This window comes from Berghia stephanieae, chromosome 6 (genome assembly GCF_034508935.2).
Source record: "Berghia stephanieae isolate SIO BIC M18660-M18661 chromosome 6, UCSD_Bste_1.3, whole genome shotgun sequence".
In the NCBI taxonomy this organism is placed as follows: domain Eukaryota; kingdom Metazoa; phylum Mollusca; class Gastropoda; order Nudibranchia; family Aeolidiidae; genus Berghia; species Berghia stephanieae.
The window spans coordinates 23,061,594-23,079,093 of record NC_088365.1 but is presented as its reverse complement, the minus strand read 5'-3'; the positions used below and the strand labels follow the sequence as shown (position 1 = coordinate 23,079,093).

General features: G+C 37.6%; 2 protein-coding genes across 2 annotated transcripts in view; one reads left to right on the top strand and one right to left on the bottom strand.

Annotated features, from left to right (window-relative positions):
* Nucleotides 1–6,077, bottom strand: part of LOC144974691 (uncharacterized) — a 13,274-nt gene extending 7,197 nt beyond the window's left edge. The window contains exons 1-2 of the mRNA XM_078917831.1: nucleotides 6,042–6,077; nucleotides 2,708–3,705 (exon numbers count right to left, since the gene is read on the bottom strand). Of these exons, the coding sequence (XP_078773957.1) occupies nucleotides 2,708–3,642 (935 nt within the window). The 5' untranslated portion in view covers nucleotides 3,643–3,705; nucleotides 6,042–6,077. The remainder of the gene's footprint in view (nucleotides 1–2,707; nucleotides 3,706–6,041) is intronic.
* A 5,788-nt stretch (nucleotides 6,078–11,865) lies between these two features.
* LOC144974690 (putative adenosylhomocysteinase 3) overlaps nucleotides 11,866–17,500 on the top strand; it is a 256,230-nt gene continuing 250,595 nt past the window's right edge. The window contains exon 1 of the mRNA XM_078917827.1: nucleotides 11,866–12,032. Within this exon, the coding sequence (XP_078773953.1) occupies nucleotides 11,919–12,032 (114 nt within the window). The 5' untranslated portion in view covers nucleotides 11,866–11,918. The remainder of the gene's footprint in view (nucleotides 12,033–17,500) is intronic.

The window sequence follows — 17,500 nt, the reverse complement described above, 5'->3', positions numbered from 1 at the left end:
CCTAAGACTGTGAGGACAGAGCTTCGTTTTCATTCCTCTTCGTTCGTAGATCGTTGTAGGTTGGGTACCAAGTCGTTAAGTTGTTAATGTGAGTAAAGGGCCTTTTTCGAGACCTCAACAATGCCGGTACGAAGCGGAGTCATCGAAAACTGATAGCCTGACACTGACCAAAAAAATGTGAAAAGACCGACAAGTCTTTGGCAACACAAGAAACGAACCGTGAGTTGCATTCAATAGTTCAACCAATGGGATCACTTATTTCCCCGAGTACAACTACCGACAGCTCACTAGACGCCATAGATAACACAGGAGTCTGTGCTAGACGCTGCACAAACCAAAAAAGACTGACGTCACAGTATAAGTCCTGGTGGATTCTAGCGTCATGCTATAAGGTAACAATGGCTACATTCGAGTGTCAGACCACTAGACCACCAAGCCACGAATACGATGATACAAGGATCGAAGACGACGTCACTCAACGCTTTCTTATAACTTTTTACCACAACCTGTTATTGATAAGTTCACACTAAATTATATCAAACAGTCTATTAATGTTAAAGTTTACACACAGTTTTTGTGAATTGGTATGTTTAATTTGGCTGGCAGATGTGAGTGTTTTTACCTTAATGCATAGCATCAACACAAATCCACGAGAATCTGGTGTATGTCTTCGATCCGATGACTGTCACTCGGACAACAAAACTGCTGTTGGTCGTGAACACTAACAACACAGATCAACAACTCGGTCAGATCATGTTTACAATCCAAGCAAGATTTCAGAGTTATCCCAGTTCGCTAAGAGACCTGCTTCCGCATGGCAGACTGATTATTTTCATTAAGAGAGCAACAACTGCGTTAATTCATTTTTAACAAACTCTGAGCTGATCGCATATCGTTTAATTTATACTGTCGTATTCTCGAAAACGGTAAAATATTACGACGGTTGAAATAAAATCGAATTTCGCTTTTAAAGAATAGGTGTCGTTACACTGGAATTAAAGGACAGGCTAAGACCCCTGTATTATTCACATCCCAGTTTGTTTTTCGTTTTTGATATTTATTTATTTTTTTCTTCTTAGTTTTAATTTGATTGGATTTTATGTAAGTCGGGTTTTTTTTTCTGCTATCCCAAATTTCAAAGGCGGGAAAAAACTAAAAATGAAAAGAAAAAGGCTCCATAAATCATAAACCCAAGCTGTCGTACTCTGGAAAAACATTATTTAAAAATTTTGACTAGAAAACTCGTCCTTCAAATTATATCGATCGATTTAAATGACCGTCATCTTGGCAAAAACTCTCAAACTCGGGACTTTGGCGTGGACTCTCAGAACTCTGTCCTGAAAACTGACTCGACCCTGATTCAAACAACGTCGTTTACGCGTGAATTGACGATTTTCCTACCAAACCGCGGGGTCACGACCCCCCCCCCCCCTGCCCCTTCCTTCCTTTCCAGCAGAAAATAAGTTAAAAGTGTCCCCATAATTTTCACAGACCTGAAACGTGATTCTAGCTCGGAGTTAAGTGGGATAAACGTCAATAAAACGGTCTGAACACCGCCACCGGCATACTGGAGCTGGTCTGGCGGAAGTTGTGTAATCTTCCCAAATCTCCGGTCTATCATTAAAGAAGGGCTTTTTGGCCTTGCATACTTAATAAATTCTAACCTGTCTGAAGTTAAGGACAGCGAGTGTAATTCGAATAGAATAGAATAGGACTCAAGCTCTTCGTCAACCAACAAAATGATTTTAAAAATCAATATTATGAAGTTTAAAGATATCTCAACAAATCCCGATGGACAAAAGCAGATGTCTACGTACATGCCATTTTACAAGATGGTGGATGATGATATAAAGGAACAATAATATTTACTTCATTCAATTCAACTTTTATTGTTGACTGAAGCAGAAGAAGCAGAAGGGTTACAACTGAAACATCAACTCTTAAGTATTTTGCTTATAACGAGTGTCATATATTCAAAAATGTGTTCAACAAGCATACCGGGCACTATAGAGAAGTAGCTTGTCTATGAAAACAAGAGACATGAAACCTGATTTCGCTAATGGACGTTCGCTCTCTTGGGACTTGCGATGGATGAGACCAATAATGGCAGTGCTAATTATAATAAACTAATGTTTGGAAGTGATGGGGGAGATCAAAAGAAGCTATGTCGTATTTCAACTTGATACACCTTTTCCTGCCGCACTCTAACCCCCCCCCCCTCTCCCCCCCCCCCTTTCCCATTTGGCATTGTGATGGCGGGTCATCCTACGTACACACATTAAAAGGTCTGATAATCGAACACAATTACGAGCTTGTTTCAATATGGCTGTAATGGTCAATAATATTATTTTGCGCTGGTTTAAGAGGACTCCCATTACAAGGAGACCATAACAGTTTGGATTTTCATACTTGGAAATAAAGTACACGACGGGGTCAATTCATTCGATCGATATCAGAGGTAAAAGATTTCTTGTCAAAATAATTTTTCTTTAAATGTGACCCGGCGACTCAAATGGTTCGATGTCGGGTGGACGAGATGTGGAAAACCTGCTGTGAGCAAGTCACCTCGCCCTAGCTCAATTTGCGGCGCTGCACTGCGGCTAACGCCTGTGTTACTACAGTCTTCCCCTGGAATAGACACTAGAGACACATTTCCCCTATGGAATGAATAAAGGGAATTTTATGTATTTTTAAATAATTCTTTCACCTTTCCCCCAGGCTTCTTCTTTTATCAGGACCCGCGTATCGTGTGGTCGTCAGCCATTGTCCTGGTTTACAGCAGACCTTTGGACAAATTGGCGCCGGATCGTAGAAAGGGTTCCGCAAATACCTGGATCTAGCACGATACGGCCACTGGTGTTGTCTGATTACAGGCGCCCTCTGTGCATCCACGGGAGGAAGAAGAGGAGGACTCGCATTTGACTTCCAATCCTGACCGTTATCCTTAAACCTGGTCTGAGAATGTAGCCGGGACAACCTCTCACGTGACTCCATCTTTTCCTGTGAGCGTTGGAGGTGATCGATCTCGAACGCCGTAAGATCCGTTGGAATTGTCTTTTGTGAACCCCTAGTCTCGTGGAAGTAATTGTTTCTAATCGACAACGTGCTAACCATGTCATCCAGATTTAATTCTTCCTCCACACATTCTTCATCGTAATCTATCTGGTCATCTGTCAGATCTTTTCCGGACTCATCAAACTCTTTTTGTTCTAATAAACCGCGGTCACTCTCGTCTAGTCTAACATTTGAGTCATGGCCTTGACTTTCTGATTGTAACTGTTCGGTTCCTTCATTTCTAGTTGACTCATTAATTAGCGCTACATCTGATCCTGCCTCTGAGTTTTCTTCTAGAATAGTCTCGCTATCAAGTGGCGTTATCGACGCCATTGTCTTGGGTCCTAAAATTTCAATGCTATCTACGAGAAGTTCATCGTTCCCATCATTCTTGAAGGATTCATTACTATCGCTACTGTTATCTCTTACGTCGCTATCATTTCCGCTTTCATTCTCTACATGAAATCCGGTCTGATTGTCAATAAGATCATTTCTTTTCTGATCGTTTCCGGCACTTCCATCAGACAATTCTTCATTCTCTTCATTCAAATATTCATTCGGTTCTTCCTCGACTCTTCCGTTTTCCATTCAAATTTGATGCCCTACATTTTATTATTGTCCAAGTTCTTGTCTTTTGATATCGTGGAACGTCTAAAAATGGGAAGATGTAACAAAAACAAGGGTTTTATTTAAAACGATCCGTTTTGTTAAAATACAAAGTACAGAAAATGAAAATTCCTAAACAATGGATGTCTTATGTCTTTGTCCTCATTCATATTCGACATGTTATTTCATTTGAAAAATAAATGCAAGCTTTCTAATTTTACGTCATCACATTAACTTTTTTCCTCCAACAATTATGTTATAAAAATAAAAAGCTGCCGTCAGTCCTAGTACTCACAAAAATAAATACAAACAAACCAAAAATAACAACAGCAACAACAAAAAACAACAAAACAACAAAAAAAAAAAAAAAAAAAAAAAAAAAACAACAAAAAAAAAACAAAAAAACAACAAAAAACAAAAAAACAAAAACAAAACACAAATACAAAAAAATAATAATAATAATTTTTAAAAATAAAGAAGAAAAGAAAAAAAAAACGTAACTGAAAAATATCAACAAAAAAAAAAAAAAAAAAAAAAGAATGAAAAAAAAGGAAAATAGAAATAAATGAGCTTTTATATAACCACAAAATTATGTTCTCAAAGCGCTTTACAAAGGGTCCCAAGCTAATAGTGACACGTAAAGGTAAAATCCGACCCATTTAGGGTACTATTGTATATCATTTGTTTCCCACACAAAGCTGTTATCGGCCAGGTACTCATTTTACCCCGAGTATAGTGGGAATATATGAATAAACACCATTTTAGACGAAAAAAAAGTACTAGTAGCCATTGTATATAAATAAGTATTCCATAATACATGAGAAGTGTAATTGTTATATGTAGGATGTATGATCCCCCCTCCCCCCTTTGTCAATTTGCGCCTAGAGCTGCGCAACGAGGGATTGGCGCTATATACATATAATTATTGACCGATGGACTCAAGTAAATAAGAGACTGATGAAGTTTTCGCCAGAGACTCAGCGAGACAATGTCTCATCTTGTAACAACAGCAAGCTATATTAGGCGCGGTCAACGACCAGATGGATGACAAACTCTTGTCTCGGTGCTACGTCCTCTCGACTCAGTGGCAAACAAGAACATTGCTATAGATATTGTCCGATATCATTGTTAGAGTGTTAGAGTTCAAATGCCTCACGGCGTGCGACTTGTTCGGTATGATTTTTTAATTTGTACCCATATTATAGTGTGCTGGGGGAATGAAGACTGCATTGTAAAACGAATTGAGCATTGTGAAGCCGTAGAAAGTTCGTATATATAAATTTGTAAAAGTGACACAAAGCTGCCAGAAGCTGTGGACTGCAATAATTCATGAACAAATATAAATGTAACAGCTTGGAAAATGAACAAAATATCAAGCACGGAACGTTTAGGGCTCAAGACCCTTCATCTGTCAATAACACAAGCAATGAAAACGCCGATATATCACTTAACAATTCAGACAGACAGCCGAGAAGTGTTTGACACGTTTTGTCCGCAAGTCATTGGATCTTGAATTCAATCTGTCATGTATTTCTTTTAGGGAGGCCTTCCGAAAGCTCCTCGTTCTATCATCTCTTTCAATTTGTATTTTCATCATGGATATTTTGTTATGCGTTTATCTATTCAATTTGTCAATATATAGTAGCATTTTAAAAACTCTAGAACAAACCTTGTTCGATTAATGACTGTGGTGATTTTGGTTACATTTTTTGTCTTGTACGTCTAACGTTTTGTTTTTCTCTTTTTGTTATAGATGCCTGCTTGTGTTAAAAGTTGATTAAAGCTTTAGAAAGAATGTTCAAAGCATAATCTCCTTTGTCTCTTTTGTGATCCAAATCTACAACAATGACAGTTTTAAGTGTCCTAATATGACCATTGTTTTGGTTCACCACCGCCATTGTGCCGTTAAGTATTGAAAAATAGGTGCTTAAAATTTCCTTTTATTATTTTATTTACAGAATAGATAACGGCACATTTAAGAGCTCGGTATGTTTTTTCTTTCCGTTCCTTGGTACTGTTTATGGGTGAAATGGTTTAATGTTAGAGACAGAAAGATTATTTGAAGCTGCTATTTGTTGTTGTCGTCCTGTAGAATCGATTTTGGTTGTTTGTGGGTGGGAACTTGATTGCATAATATTCTTATTTAACTCTCTCTCTCTCTCTCTCTCTCTCTCTCTCTCTCTCTCTCTCTCTCTCTCTCTCTCTCTCTCTTTCAACATGAGAAAGATATCTGATTGAGGAGAGTTTTTCCCCCTTGTGCTTTTCTCTAAGTTTGATACATGTTTCATTTGCTTGTAAATATCGACTCCCTGCTTTTTTCCTAACCTGGCCTTTCTGATAAACAACAAAGAGAACGTTACTTTCAAGTTATTTAATCTCACCTTAGTTACAGACGTTCCTTTGATCTTTGTTTTTCAAATGTGATTTTGTAATTCATTATCGTTCTTTTTAGTGTGCACTTTCAAGGCACAGAAAAATGTGTAGAAAACATCCAAAAGGGAAAAAATTGAAGTGTTGATTTATTATGAAATCCAGTATAGTTGGAACGAAATTGACGTTACCCAGCTCTGTTTAAAATATTGTTTTTAAACAGTTACTTTAATGATTAGTTCGTACTAAATTATATCAAACCATAAACGGTTTAAGTTACACAGAGTGAGTATTTTAATAAACGCATAGCATCTATATTCATAATTCCATTGATACCATTTTCAGCGCATTTTATTTTGGAAATTCCAAGAAAATGCAGCGAAAACACACCGTCTACAATCTGTCCAAAAAACCCCATCAAAAATGGAAGTCCAACCCGCAAACTTGGAAGCTTATTTGGACATTCCAAGGAAATCAATGGGAGAAGAGAAAAGAACAACAGCAACTACTAGCCATCGCTGCCTTCAAAAGCATGCATTATATTACATATTATTTATAAGAATACATAATACTAAGTAACTAAGCTCTTGCCTAGAAGTGGGCGGTGTAAGGACGGTGACTAATTCGGCTATTTTGTGCTGGTAACATCGAGCTCTCTATTACACGATGGCAGGTAAGATACCAGCCTGCATATTTTCAACGCAAAAGATTTCCAAGAGAAAATTAGCGACACATCCGGTATTGATAATATTTCGTTCCGGGGAGGGGAGGGGGGGGGGGGGGGTTCTTTGAAGCGAACCCTTCTATTTCGAGTCTCCGATCACTCGCAACTCGCAAGCCGATTAGATTCGGGCTTTGTTTTGTTTTTGGGTTTTTATAAATAGTTCTTAATCACAAAAATGTGTACTTTCGACGATCTGCACTTATCTCACAGTTATTTAAAGCCAACGTCAATAGCAACAAGACACTTTTTGCCTCTGTCATTCGTAACCAACTTAATTTCCTTCCGAATCGAAGCTCTCTCAATCTAAAAATAGCTGCTATCTTGTCGACGCTATGATGTATCCTAGTAACTAGTCTCAGACTAAGCTTAGAGTGAGTCCGATCTCAGCAAATGAAATGACTAATACTTGACCAAACTTAGTCCGAAGGTGCCGTGATTTTAGTCTGGGACTTGCTTGGTCAGCTCACATAAAAGGAATCCAAGAAGCATAATATGTCTTCAATCAGGTACGTCTCTACATTTGCGATCTATCGCAAGAGACTTAAAGGTAGTATGGTCAACTTCACCAAAAACTATCTATTTATTTGCATTTCTTTCTATTTTTTTCATTTTCTTTCTACATTAAATAAAATATGAAAGACAATAACATGAGACAGAAACTAGCGTAAGGTCTAGATTAATGTGGAGGGCGGGATACTTATAGTCGAATATGAAAAATAAAGTAATGCACTTACTTGATCAATGATTAGTCAGGCTGTAGCCCTAAGACTTTGTGTCATGACTGTAAAAAAATTGGACGGCTTCTGTGGTTGTTGCTTGTATTCGATAAATGAAATCCTTCTTTTTTGGATTTGTGTTGGTTGCAGAAAGATGTAAAGGAGGTCTTCCAAGGTAGTTTGCATTCAAACGGCAGCTGGCGTCTGACAGTTCAGTTTCGTTGGGGCTGGGCATGAAGATCATGAAGCAGATGTGTCTGTTGCAAGTTGAGTTCTTCGATGAACGATGATGTTCTCATGAGCGTATTTAGTAAGTCCGACTAAGCTCTCAGTCTTTACTTTAGTGTCCATGCGGATGAATATTCATCTACTTCCGGTGCCCATTGCTCAAATGATCATCCGGTCTTCCTCATCTTTACCTTCGTCAATTTGTAATATCTTGATCTGTTTGGTCGGTACTGGAGTTTTTGGCTTGAAGATAAAAACACAAACAAACAAAAAACCATTATAATTAATTATGTGGAGTATTTAATGCTTCAAGAGTTGTTGGTTTTTTCGTAATGACCATCGCAATAAAAAAATTTGAATTCCTCTCTATCAGAAACAATTATAACCATCCATCTCAAAACGGTATGAGGACGAGTTGAATAAAATTGCATTTATTATTAAACATAAGAAACAAAGAAACAAGTTAAAGAGGTTGTGGTGGCAGAAATGAGGAAGTTGAGATGGTCACTTGGCTGGACAAGAAAAGATAAAGTGAGAAATTAACAAATTCGAAGGTTGACTGAAGTGAAGAATGTATTACTATAGATGAGAGAAGACAGATTGGAATGGTTCGGACATGTAAAGAGATGAGAGTATTGGATATGCAATGAGCTGGAAAGAGAAAACAGGGGACGCCCCAAAGACTAGATGGCTGGATAGGGTAAAGGACGATATGAAAGAACTGGGCCTGGAGGAAGATGGTGCTATGAACCGAGATGCATGGAGATGTGGCATTCATTATGGCAACCCTGCAAATTGCTGGATGAGCTGAAAGAAGAAGAGGAAACATTAAACATAAGGTCACAATAGTATGCTTGATCGAGGAGAATGGTTACATTGACATGGTGGGCAAACACTCAAAAGTTTATATTTCTGATCATTTCAACATTACATTCCCAGTTTGGAATTCGCTGCATCCCCGACTTAATACCAATTTGAGGCGACAGTTCACATTTTCCTGTGTGACTATGTGGTCGTGTGGTATGTAACTCACATTTAAATCAGAAGGTCCTGGTTCGAGTCCCTCTCTGAACGGCGCATAGTTGAATCCCTGGAAAAGGCTCTTTACTCATATTATTCTCTCACGGTACTCAGGAGTAACATGAGTACCAGGTCGTTAACAGCTCTGTCTCTGTCGGGGAAAAAACTGTAATATCGTCTTACAGGCGCCATGTCTCGTCTTACGACATGTTAAGTGTTGCTGTTGGCTAGGGACACCTTTAAAGCGCTTTGAGTACGTTAAGAGGATAAATCGTTAGATTAAAAAAAAAATAGAAGAAAAAGACAAGAAATGATGAAATAATTGTTGTTCAGTGTGGAAGAGTTAAAAATAAAAATAATGGGGCACCAGCATACGACTAGAATTGGCGACGTGTTTAATGTCGAAATCAATAATTGGGTTGTTGTGTCTTAGACGGAAAGTCTGAGGATGACGTTCAACATAGGTGTCCCCGTCCAAGGAAAAATAAACCAAACACTAATCGTTGATCAGCAGCAGAGCGTGTGATGAATGCGTGGGGTGAAAAAAGGGCCGGTATAGATTTCCGCCATTATTTATAGACCTGCTGGTCCGCCACTGTATGATGAACGTAAACGGTTGGCCCTAACCAAGACAAATCAATAAATTGCGAAACTGATAATCGCGTAGGAGACTTGATGTTATAACTGTGGGGTCATTTCGTGTTGGCTCGAGTATTGCGGGTTTTCCATACGGTGGTGGGTACATCGGGTACATCGAAATCATGAAATGTTTCATCCTATTCACTCTTTACTTGAGCTTTTATAAAGCGCAATATCCACTAAACGTGCTCAAAGCGCTTTACAATGGGTCCCTGGCCAACAGCAACACATAACATGTAGGACGAGACCTGACGCCTGTCAGGCGATATTACAAATTTTTGAGACAGAGACAACGCTGTTAACGGCCAGGTACTCATTTTACCCCTGAGTACGGTGAGAGAATGTGAGTAAAGAGCCTTCTCCAAGAACTCAACTATGCGCCGAGCGAGGCTCGAACCCAGGAACTTCCGATCCGAAAGCGAGTGTCATACCACTAGACCACATAGCCCCCTCTTCCGAATATTATTTTGTGTTTAGGGTCCCGATAATGCAATAGGAAGAGCACTCGACGCATGCGTAAGAAGGCTGGTTTTGATTTAGTGTTCAGCCCATCCAGTGGTAATTGGATAGCTGGGTCTGTCAGATCAGACAGAAAGTAGTTTTCCGATAGACTAATGTTCTATCAAATCGGTAATTCTTCTTCTTCTCCTCCTCCTCCTCCTCCTCCTCCTCCTCCTTTTTCTTCTTCGCTTCCCCCCCCCCCCCCACATCTATTGTTTTCATGTTCGAATGTCCAGTGGGTGGAGGGACTCCGTTGTCTCCCTACCTCAGCTCTGTCAGGGTCCCGTGTTATTATTTATAGTTTGGTCTACATTTACTTTACCATGCCAAATTATGTCATTCCGTCCCGCTATGAAAGACCTATCTAGTAGATTTATTTCTCTCTGAAAGTCACGATTTATATTTTATTTTAAGAAATCTAATCAGTCACTCAGATTGGCGTTGGGATTCATGTCCAAGGGGAAATCTATCTTTAGGGTCTTTCCATAGTCCTCTATAGAGGGCCATGGGTCTACCCCAGTGACTTCTTATATATCAGTAGACAATGGTCTACCCCAAAGGAAGGCCGGATTAACCCAGGCGTGAACAGACGTACAGACGAACTGAATATATAGGGAATGAGATTAGCGGAAGAGTAGCGTCCCTTGATTGGACGTCACCCATAGTATGTGACGTCACTGGCGGAAAAGTTATTAGAGAGAGAACGTCATGTTGGTTGTGCGCATGCGTCTCCGCTACTCTTCCGCTAATCTCATTCCCTATAAGCGATCGGGAGGGGGCTGGGCTGGTGGTTTAGGCAATGTACTGTAACCTTTAGGGAGACTGAGGGGGATTTTCCGAGTTCCAATCCCTGTTCTGCCAGACCCTTTTGATGGGCTTCTTGGGTATGATTATCATTATTATTATGTACTTTGCTCACTTGGACAACATATAATATGTGGTTATCAAATGGAATGCGAGTTTGTTTGATAGAATATCTAATGTCGACATTTTACAATTTTTCGCGAAAGATGTTTAAGAATTTATTATTATATATTCTATGTTTTTGTTTATTCATATTTCTAACTCTGTCGTCATTAAATAAACAAAAATGAACAAAAACAACAACAAAAAAACAAAAAAAAAAAAAAAAAAAAAAAAACAACAAACAAACACCAACAAAAAAACAACAAAAAACAAACAAAAGAATTTTTACAAATCTATATAAAGGAGCAAACCGGATGACTGAAATTTTTATTTTCGAAATAGCTTTGAGACTGAGATCTGAAGTGTATCGAATGTTGAACTAATATTACTTATCTTGATCATGTTCATTATTTATCATTCGTAAGGTTCAAATTCTATGTATATTTCTACAGCTCAATGCGTTCCATACCAGCATGCCACATGAATCCACACAGTTCATATCGCCTGCTGGAAGAATCGACGTTGATTTGTTTATTTTTTAACCCCACATCTCTAATTATATCATTCGTTTCTCATCAACAGAGAAGTATTAATTTACACCTGATCAAATTGGAATGAAATGTCTCAGACATAGGAAGAGTCTTCAGACCATTCGTCATAGGCCACGCTCAAACGCGTTTACTTTGTTAGATTACACAGAATCCTAGTACCTAGTCTATGGGGCATTCTACTATTCGGCAACTGACACAACACAACGGTCAGCTATAAATTACCGTAGCTGTATCATAATTAAACGCCATAAGTACTCTTGATGACTACAGACGACTATGTTGATGACATAAACGATGGTAATAGCCAGCCACCACTACAGCGGCAACATTACATTAATCATTTCTCTTTACAAAATAACAATTTATCACCAGACGACGATTTAATCCCATTGTTTATTCACAATCTTCCCCCTTCCCTTACCCCCCCCCCCCCCCAACCCCCTCTCCGAAACCAACTGTGCACGTCCCTCCCTCCCTCAACTCCCCACTTCTTGTCGTCCAGTCCCCAAACATCGCAGGTCAAAACACCCTCACCGTGCCTCAGTTATAAAAAAGACTTTCTTCCAGCCAAGTGGTTAAATCACGTGACCTACAACGATCAAAATGTCGGAAGACATGGAGAACGGAGAAATATCTGGTTTGCTCTCTCAAATTGATAGAGACAGGGATTTTCCTCGCGTGGATTCTAAAATTATAAACCCTGATAGATCCAGTCGGGTGAGTGTTTGTGAATTGTATAACTTAACCGTGATTTTATTTTTCATTCTTGACAAATTTCCTTGTCCGTTCTCTCATTCGATTGTTCTTTCATTCACTCATTCTCATCTCGGCACTCCCGTTCACTTCACGTGTTCCATGAGTGATTCCCACAAATTTAAATCTCCTCATTAAAAAAAAAAAGCACGACCATAAACAGTAAACAGTCGTAATCATTGGAATAAATAAGCATATTTTTATGACACTTTTATTTCACTTGTTTGGGTTCTTATTGTTTACTTATCAATGATCCATACATGTGTTTTTGTAACCACCATTCACTGGCCGACAGCGGGTTTTTTCAAAACAAAGGCGGCTCGACGGCTGAGTGAGTGAAATTATCACAGGCCGTCATCGAATTTGTAAGGCAAATCGAGAGTTCAGCGAGGGCACCTGTGTTGACCGATGTTGTGTTGTCAAACTGGCCTTGGAATTGATCCGAGTTGATTTGAAAATTAAAACCATAACATATTTGTTATGACTATGGTGACTATGTCTACCCGTGAACACGGAAAATGACAAAAAGAATGGCTTTTCTGAGGAATCTCTCACCTTTACTCCTTTTCCCATTATTATTATTATGATTATAATAATAATAATTATTACTGATATTGTTGTTATTATCTATTATTATAATTGCGTCCCATTTTACTTAATTCTTGCCAAGGTTCAAGTTCAATTGAATGAGATTATGATTATGTTATCATATATCTGTTTACCAGAGACAGATAGCACAATTGTAATCATGGACACAAAAATTAACAACTTTCTTCCTGTTACTCAATCTAGGGATAATAAATTTCTTGAATTCAGTTATATTTCTTCAACATGACACGAGCTTTCTCAACATAGAAAGTAAAAATAAGAAAAATGTGACGCTCAATACTTTGTTAAATTGTAGAATCATTCAATTTTATTTTCTGATTATTGATTCATGAAATACAAGTACAATTGTGGATCAATAAATTATGAATATGATATCAGCAGTTTGCAATAGATCTGATGTAATATATTTTTCGCTATTTTGATAATAATATTAATAATGAATGCCCAGAGAACAAATGATTTGCAAACCGCTCATTTTATTTTGTGCGTATACCATGTCATTCGAAATGACCCTGAATTTTGTAGTACCAACCAGATCAAAAGTTAGAGGTGTCACTTATCAAATGACAAGTATTCAGTGATCTCATTCTCATTGTAGACACCAGTTGGGTCAGCGTTTGAGCATGGTCACAGACTTCATTGTTTTAATCAAAAGATGGTGCATTCTAACTTTTTTTTTTCAACCCTTAACTTTTACTATGGTGTTCGGTTCGGAAGATCCTGGGTTCGAACCATTGTCGAGTCCTTGGAAAAGGCTCTTTACTTACATTCTCTCATCACAGTCAGGTGTAAAATGAGTACCTGGCCGTTAACAGCTTTGTCTCTGTTGGGGGAAATAATAGTAAAATCAACAGCTCTCTTATCTTGTTCTACATGCTATGTGTTGCTGTTTGTTGGTCAGGGACCCTATGTAAAGTGCTTTGAGCACGTATAGTGGTTATTGCGATATGTAAAAAGCTCAAATTCTGTGGAGATGCTGTGCAACATTGCATTCAGATTTGAACAAATAATACTGCTAATTATACCAATTCATGGATATACAAGTCACAATAATTATTGAAAAGAAAGAACCGGCATTATCTAGATTTTTCGCAAAATTGTACTCAAATACCCCCATCTGCTCTATTCCAAATTGCTGTAATGCTCAATAGATATAAAGAAATTACAGTACCATGAAATCCTATTATCAGGGAATGTTTGGCGATATAAAGGGTTTTATTGAGATAGCGAATGTTTTCGTTTTTCAAAAGCTATGATGTATTTGATGACGTTTGTGTTTGGCATTTAAGCTCAAGGATATTTGGGGGGACCGTTTAACAATGTTTAAGATTTTTTACTTTCGCCTTAACTTAGGCTGACTATTTTGTAAAGTAATGTGCTTGGTGGATTTATGGTGGACTTTCAGGGTTCTCAATTTTTTTTTGGTACCTTAACTTAGTACCTTAGGCTGACAATTTTGTAAAGTATACATAAATTGAAAAAGTCAATTCCATGACACATGACTACTGATATCAGTACACTATCTGATTGACTTGACAGTCTTGTGTTTCTAGTTCAAATTACTCCTGTTACGACCATCCTGTAAATTAATTTTTACTGTTTAACTTATTGATCAACACATTTGATCTTTTGGTGTGTGTGTGTGCGAGACATGGGACTGAGTACAATAAAAGTAAAGATAAGACGACTGGGATCACATCTGAGTCGAGTGGGGTAATTAATCTCAAGTGTCTTAACCAAGGACACAGTGTCCTTACCAGAACTGTCCACCATCAATATCACCCATCCAACCCCTGATCACGCTTAAGGTTACTTGACTTGATATATGTATATATTGCTTATTTTTAATAATGGATTTATTATTCAATACAGATTTAAAGAATTTTTCATTTATGGCCTTTAGGCCCATAAGGTCAGAGTTCAGCCTACACTCAGTGGTCATAATCTTATTATATTATAATTATAATCACCTTTCTTGATGTGATGCTTATCTTTTGAACAGCATTTCATTTTTACTTTCAGGTTGAGAAGCACGACTGAGTTGTTTGGTTTTTATATATTTAATTATCTTTTATCAGATAATCTGTTCCTATCTCAAATAGAAATTTTGGAAAGCGTACATTATAATGACCTGGCCTGTAATTCATCATATGCGAGTCAGCGTCAATGTGTTACGAAAGATAAATGAATCAACAATTGTAACACTAGTGTGTCGTCTCAAAATCAAGTTGATTCATACTGTTTACTTTATCTATGTTTGTATGTTTTACATAATAATAATAATATGAGATTCCTTTGTATACTTACTTTTATTTTTTTTTTTTTTCTGGCTTTCAACACATAGGTAAAATTATTAGAGAATTAATTTTATATAGTTAATGACATTTTCAATGCTGATAGTAGTATTTTAGCTAAGTTAAAAGTAGCAAGATACACACTTTGATTGGCGAAGAGGAGCCAATACATTATTATTTATTGGCATCTTCTTTCTTAGTTTGTATTTCGTGTTTTTGGTGCGTATAATCAGGTTTTTGTTATATTTTATATATGTGTGTCTGTGGTGTGAGGGTGGTGGAGTGAGATGTAATTACATTCTTATTCCTCACGCAAATGGTATTCTTTTATTGATAATTTACTGTGTTGTTTCTGTCAATCAGGGAAATGCGATTGTCATTGATTCTGTCCCTCGGTTGTGTCCAACACATGGAACATTATTATAAGGACTACACACGTGTAAAAACTATTGCTTTGGGCCTAGCTGTTTCTTCTAGATCTTAATCTTTAAAAAACACAAGTCAATACTCTGAGATTTTAGACCCATGTGAATAGGTTTTTGTAACTATTATTTAGTCACCAATCAAGGGACTGAATTTTGTGATAAATGCATTCACTCAATAGATCTTCTGTTACGCAGTAAGATATGCTGTGTTTTGTTCATGAAAGTCGATCGATATTGAACGAATAATGCGTGTCTTCGTGAGCAGTTTGGTGTTGATGTTGTAATTGTAGCGTTGAATTATTTCAATATTTTATTGCCTGTTGGCGTAAGTTCTTTTTATCATTGGTAATTTGTGAACTCGGGTTTACTGTCATTGTCATAATATGACCTTTTTAAAAATGGATTATTTGTCTTTCCATTCGCTGTTAAATGAATGTTGTCAGAATACAATCAATTTTATCGGACATTGTTTGTTTAAAATTTTTTTTAAAAGGCTGGATGTAATGTTAGGGATCCTGATTGGCCATTTGTCAACTTTGGTCTCACTTCATCCAGCCGTGATTGGGTGGTGGCGTACTTTGCCATGGAGTAGCTTCCTTTACAATAGGTGACATTTCATTTGTTGCTATTCATATTAAGCAGCTTATCCATATTTCAAATGTTATCAGCTTGGTTGTTATTGTCCAGGAATAGTTTTTATTTATTTATTTAATGTTTTCGAGCCTTTTGATTTGTGTGTTCCATATCATGCAATCCTTCTGCGTTAAGTTAGGCTTTATTTTCTGACCCATCTGTCCAACTATTGGTGATTTGGTAGCTGGATCTCAGATCTAATGGAAAGTACTTTGTTAGTGTCTGTCATTCTATCCAAATAGTAGCAATATAGGTTACATAATATTTTCACTGCCCCAGAAACAGACAAAATCAGTGCTGCTTGAGACCTTTTGTCGTGGTTGTTTTTTTGTTTTTTTTCAAGTGCTCCCCCCCCCCTCCAAAAATAATCTATCGTCTTGTCTCCTTTCCCTTATTATTTAATTTGTTTATTTGTTTTCAGCTTACTACTAAAGTAGTTCCTCTCAGGGAAAGTGGGGATTAGACATCTTTTGAAGATGTCGGAATCAGTACCGGAAGAATTTCAGACACATTATCCTTCCCCCCCCCCCCCCCTTCCCCTTTTTTCCTTTCGAATAGAAATTAGTTTTTGTGATAAGTGCTGATGTATGTATTATTATATGGAGATTCTATATGTGTGGAAATGCAGTGTTTTTTTTTTTTAATCTCAGATGGTGGTGCAGGGGTATTCACACTTAAACGACGCTGACAGACTTTAACTCTTGGCTGCTGTGATTAATTTGTTCTTTCAGTTTGTGTTGCAACAATGATACGTTTCCCCTTGTCAAGAGCGAGCTGTGTGTAAGTTAATACCCACGGGATCGAGCGTGTCAGCTTTGTGGGAATAACACATTATGTCGTTGTCGTATTATCATTTTATTTATTTATTTATTTATATTTTGAAAATGACATTTTTTTGTTTTAAAATACATTGCTTTATAGTGTGTCCATTGTCCAGAATATTTATACATTTTGTATCTGATCTTCCACGGACCCTGTCGGGTTTACGCGGACAACCCGTTTCAAATATGTATATTATTATTTTCATTTTAGCGAAAACACATTTTGTTCATTTATCAGAGGACAACCTCGAACTCGACAAAAAGTCTTAATTATTATACGTCAAAGGAAATGTCAGGATGAAGTCTTATTTGCAAGATGGAGATCATCTTATATCAACCCTCGTTGGTACAGATGTCCATATTGTGAAACGTACGATTTAGAAGTTAGTAATAAATTTATGGTTATGCAGTAATCAGATCCTGTTGCCCAGGTTTGGTCAGTCTTTCCTCACCTCTCTCTCTCTCTCTCTCTCTCTCTCTCTCTCTCTCTCTCTCTCTCTCTCTCTCTATCTCTCTCTCTCTCTCTCTCTCTCTCCTATTCTTTCTATCGCTTACATCAAGATGACAATACCGTTTTTCACAACTGCCATTGGAATCATCCCCCAACCACTCCTCCTCCTTCTGTCCACCTTCCCTCAAGGCCAAATATA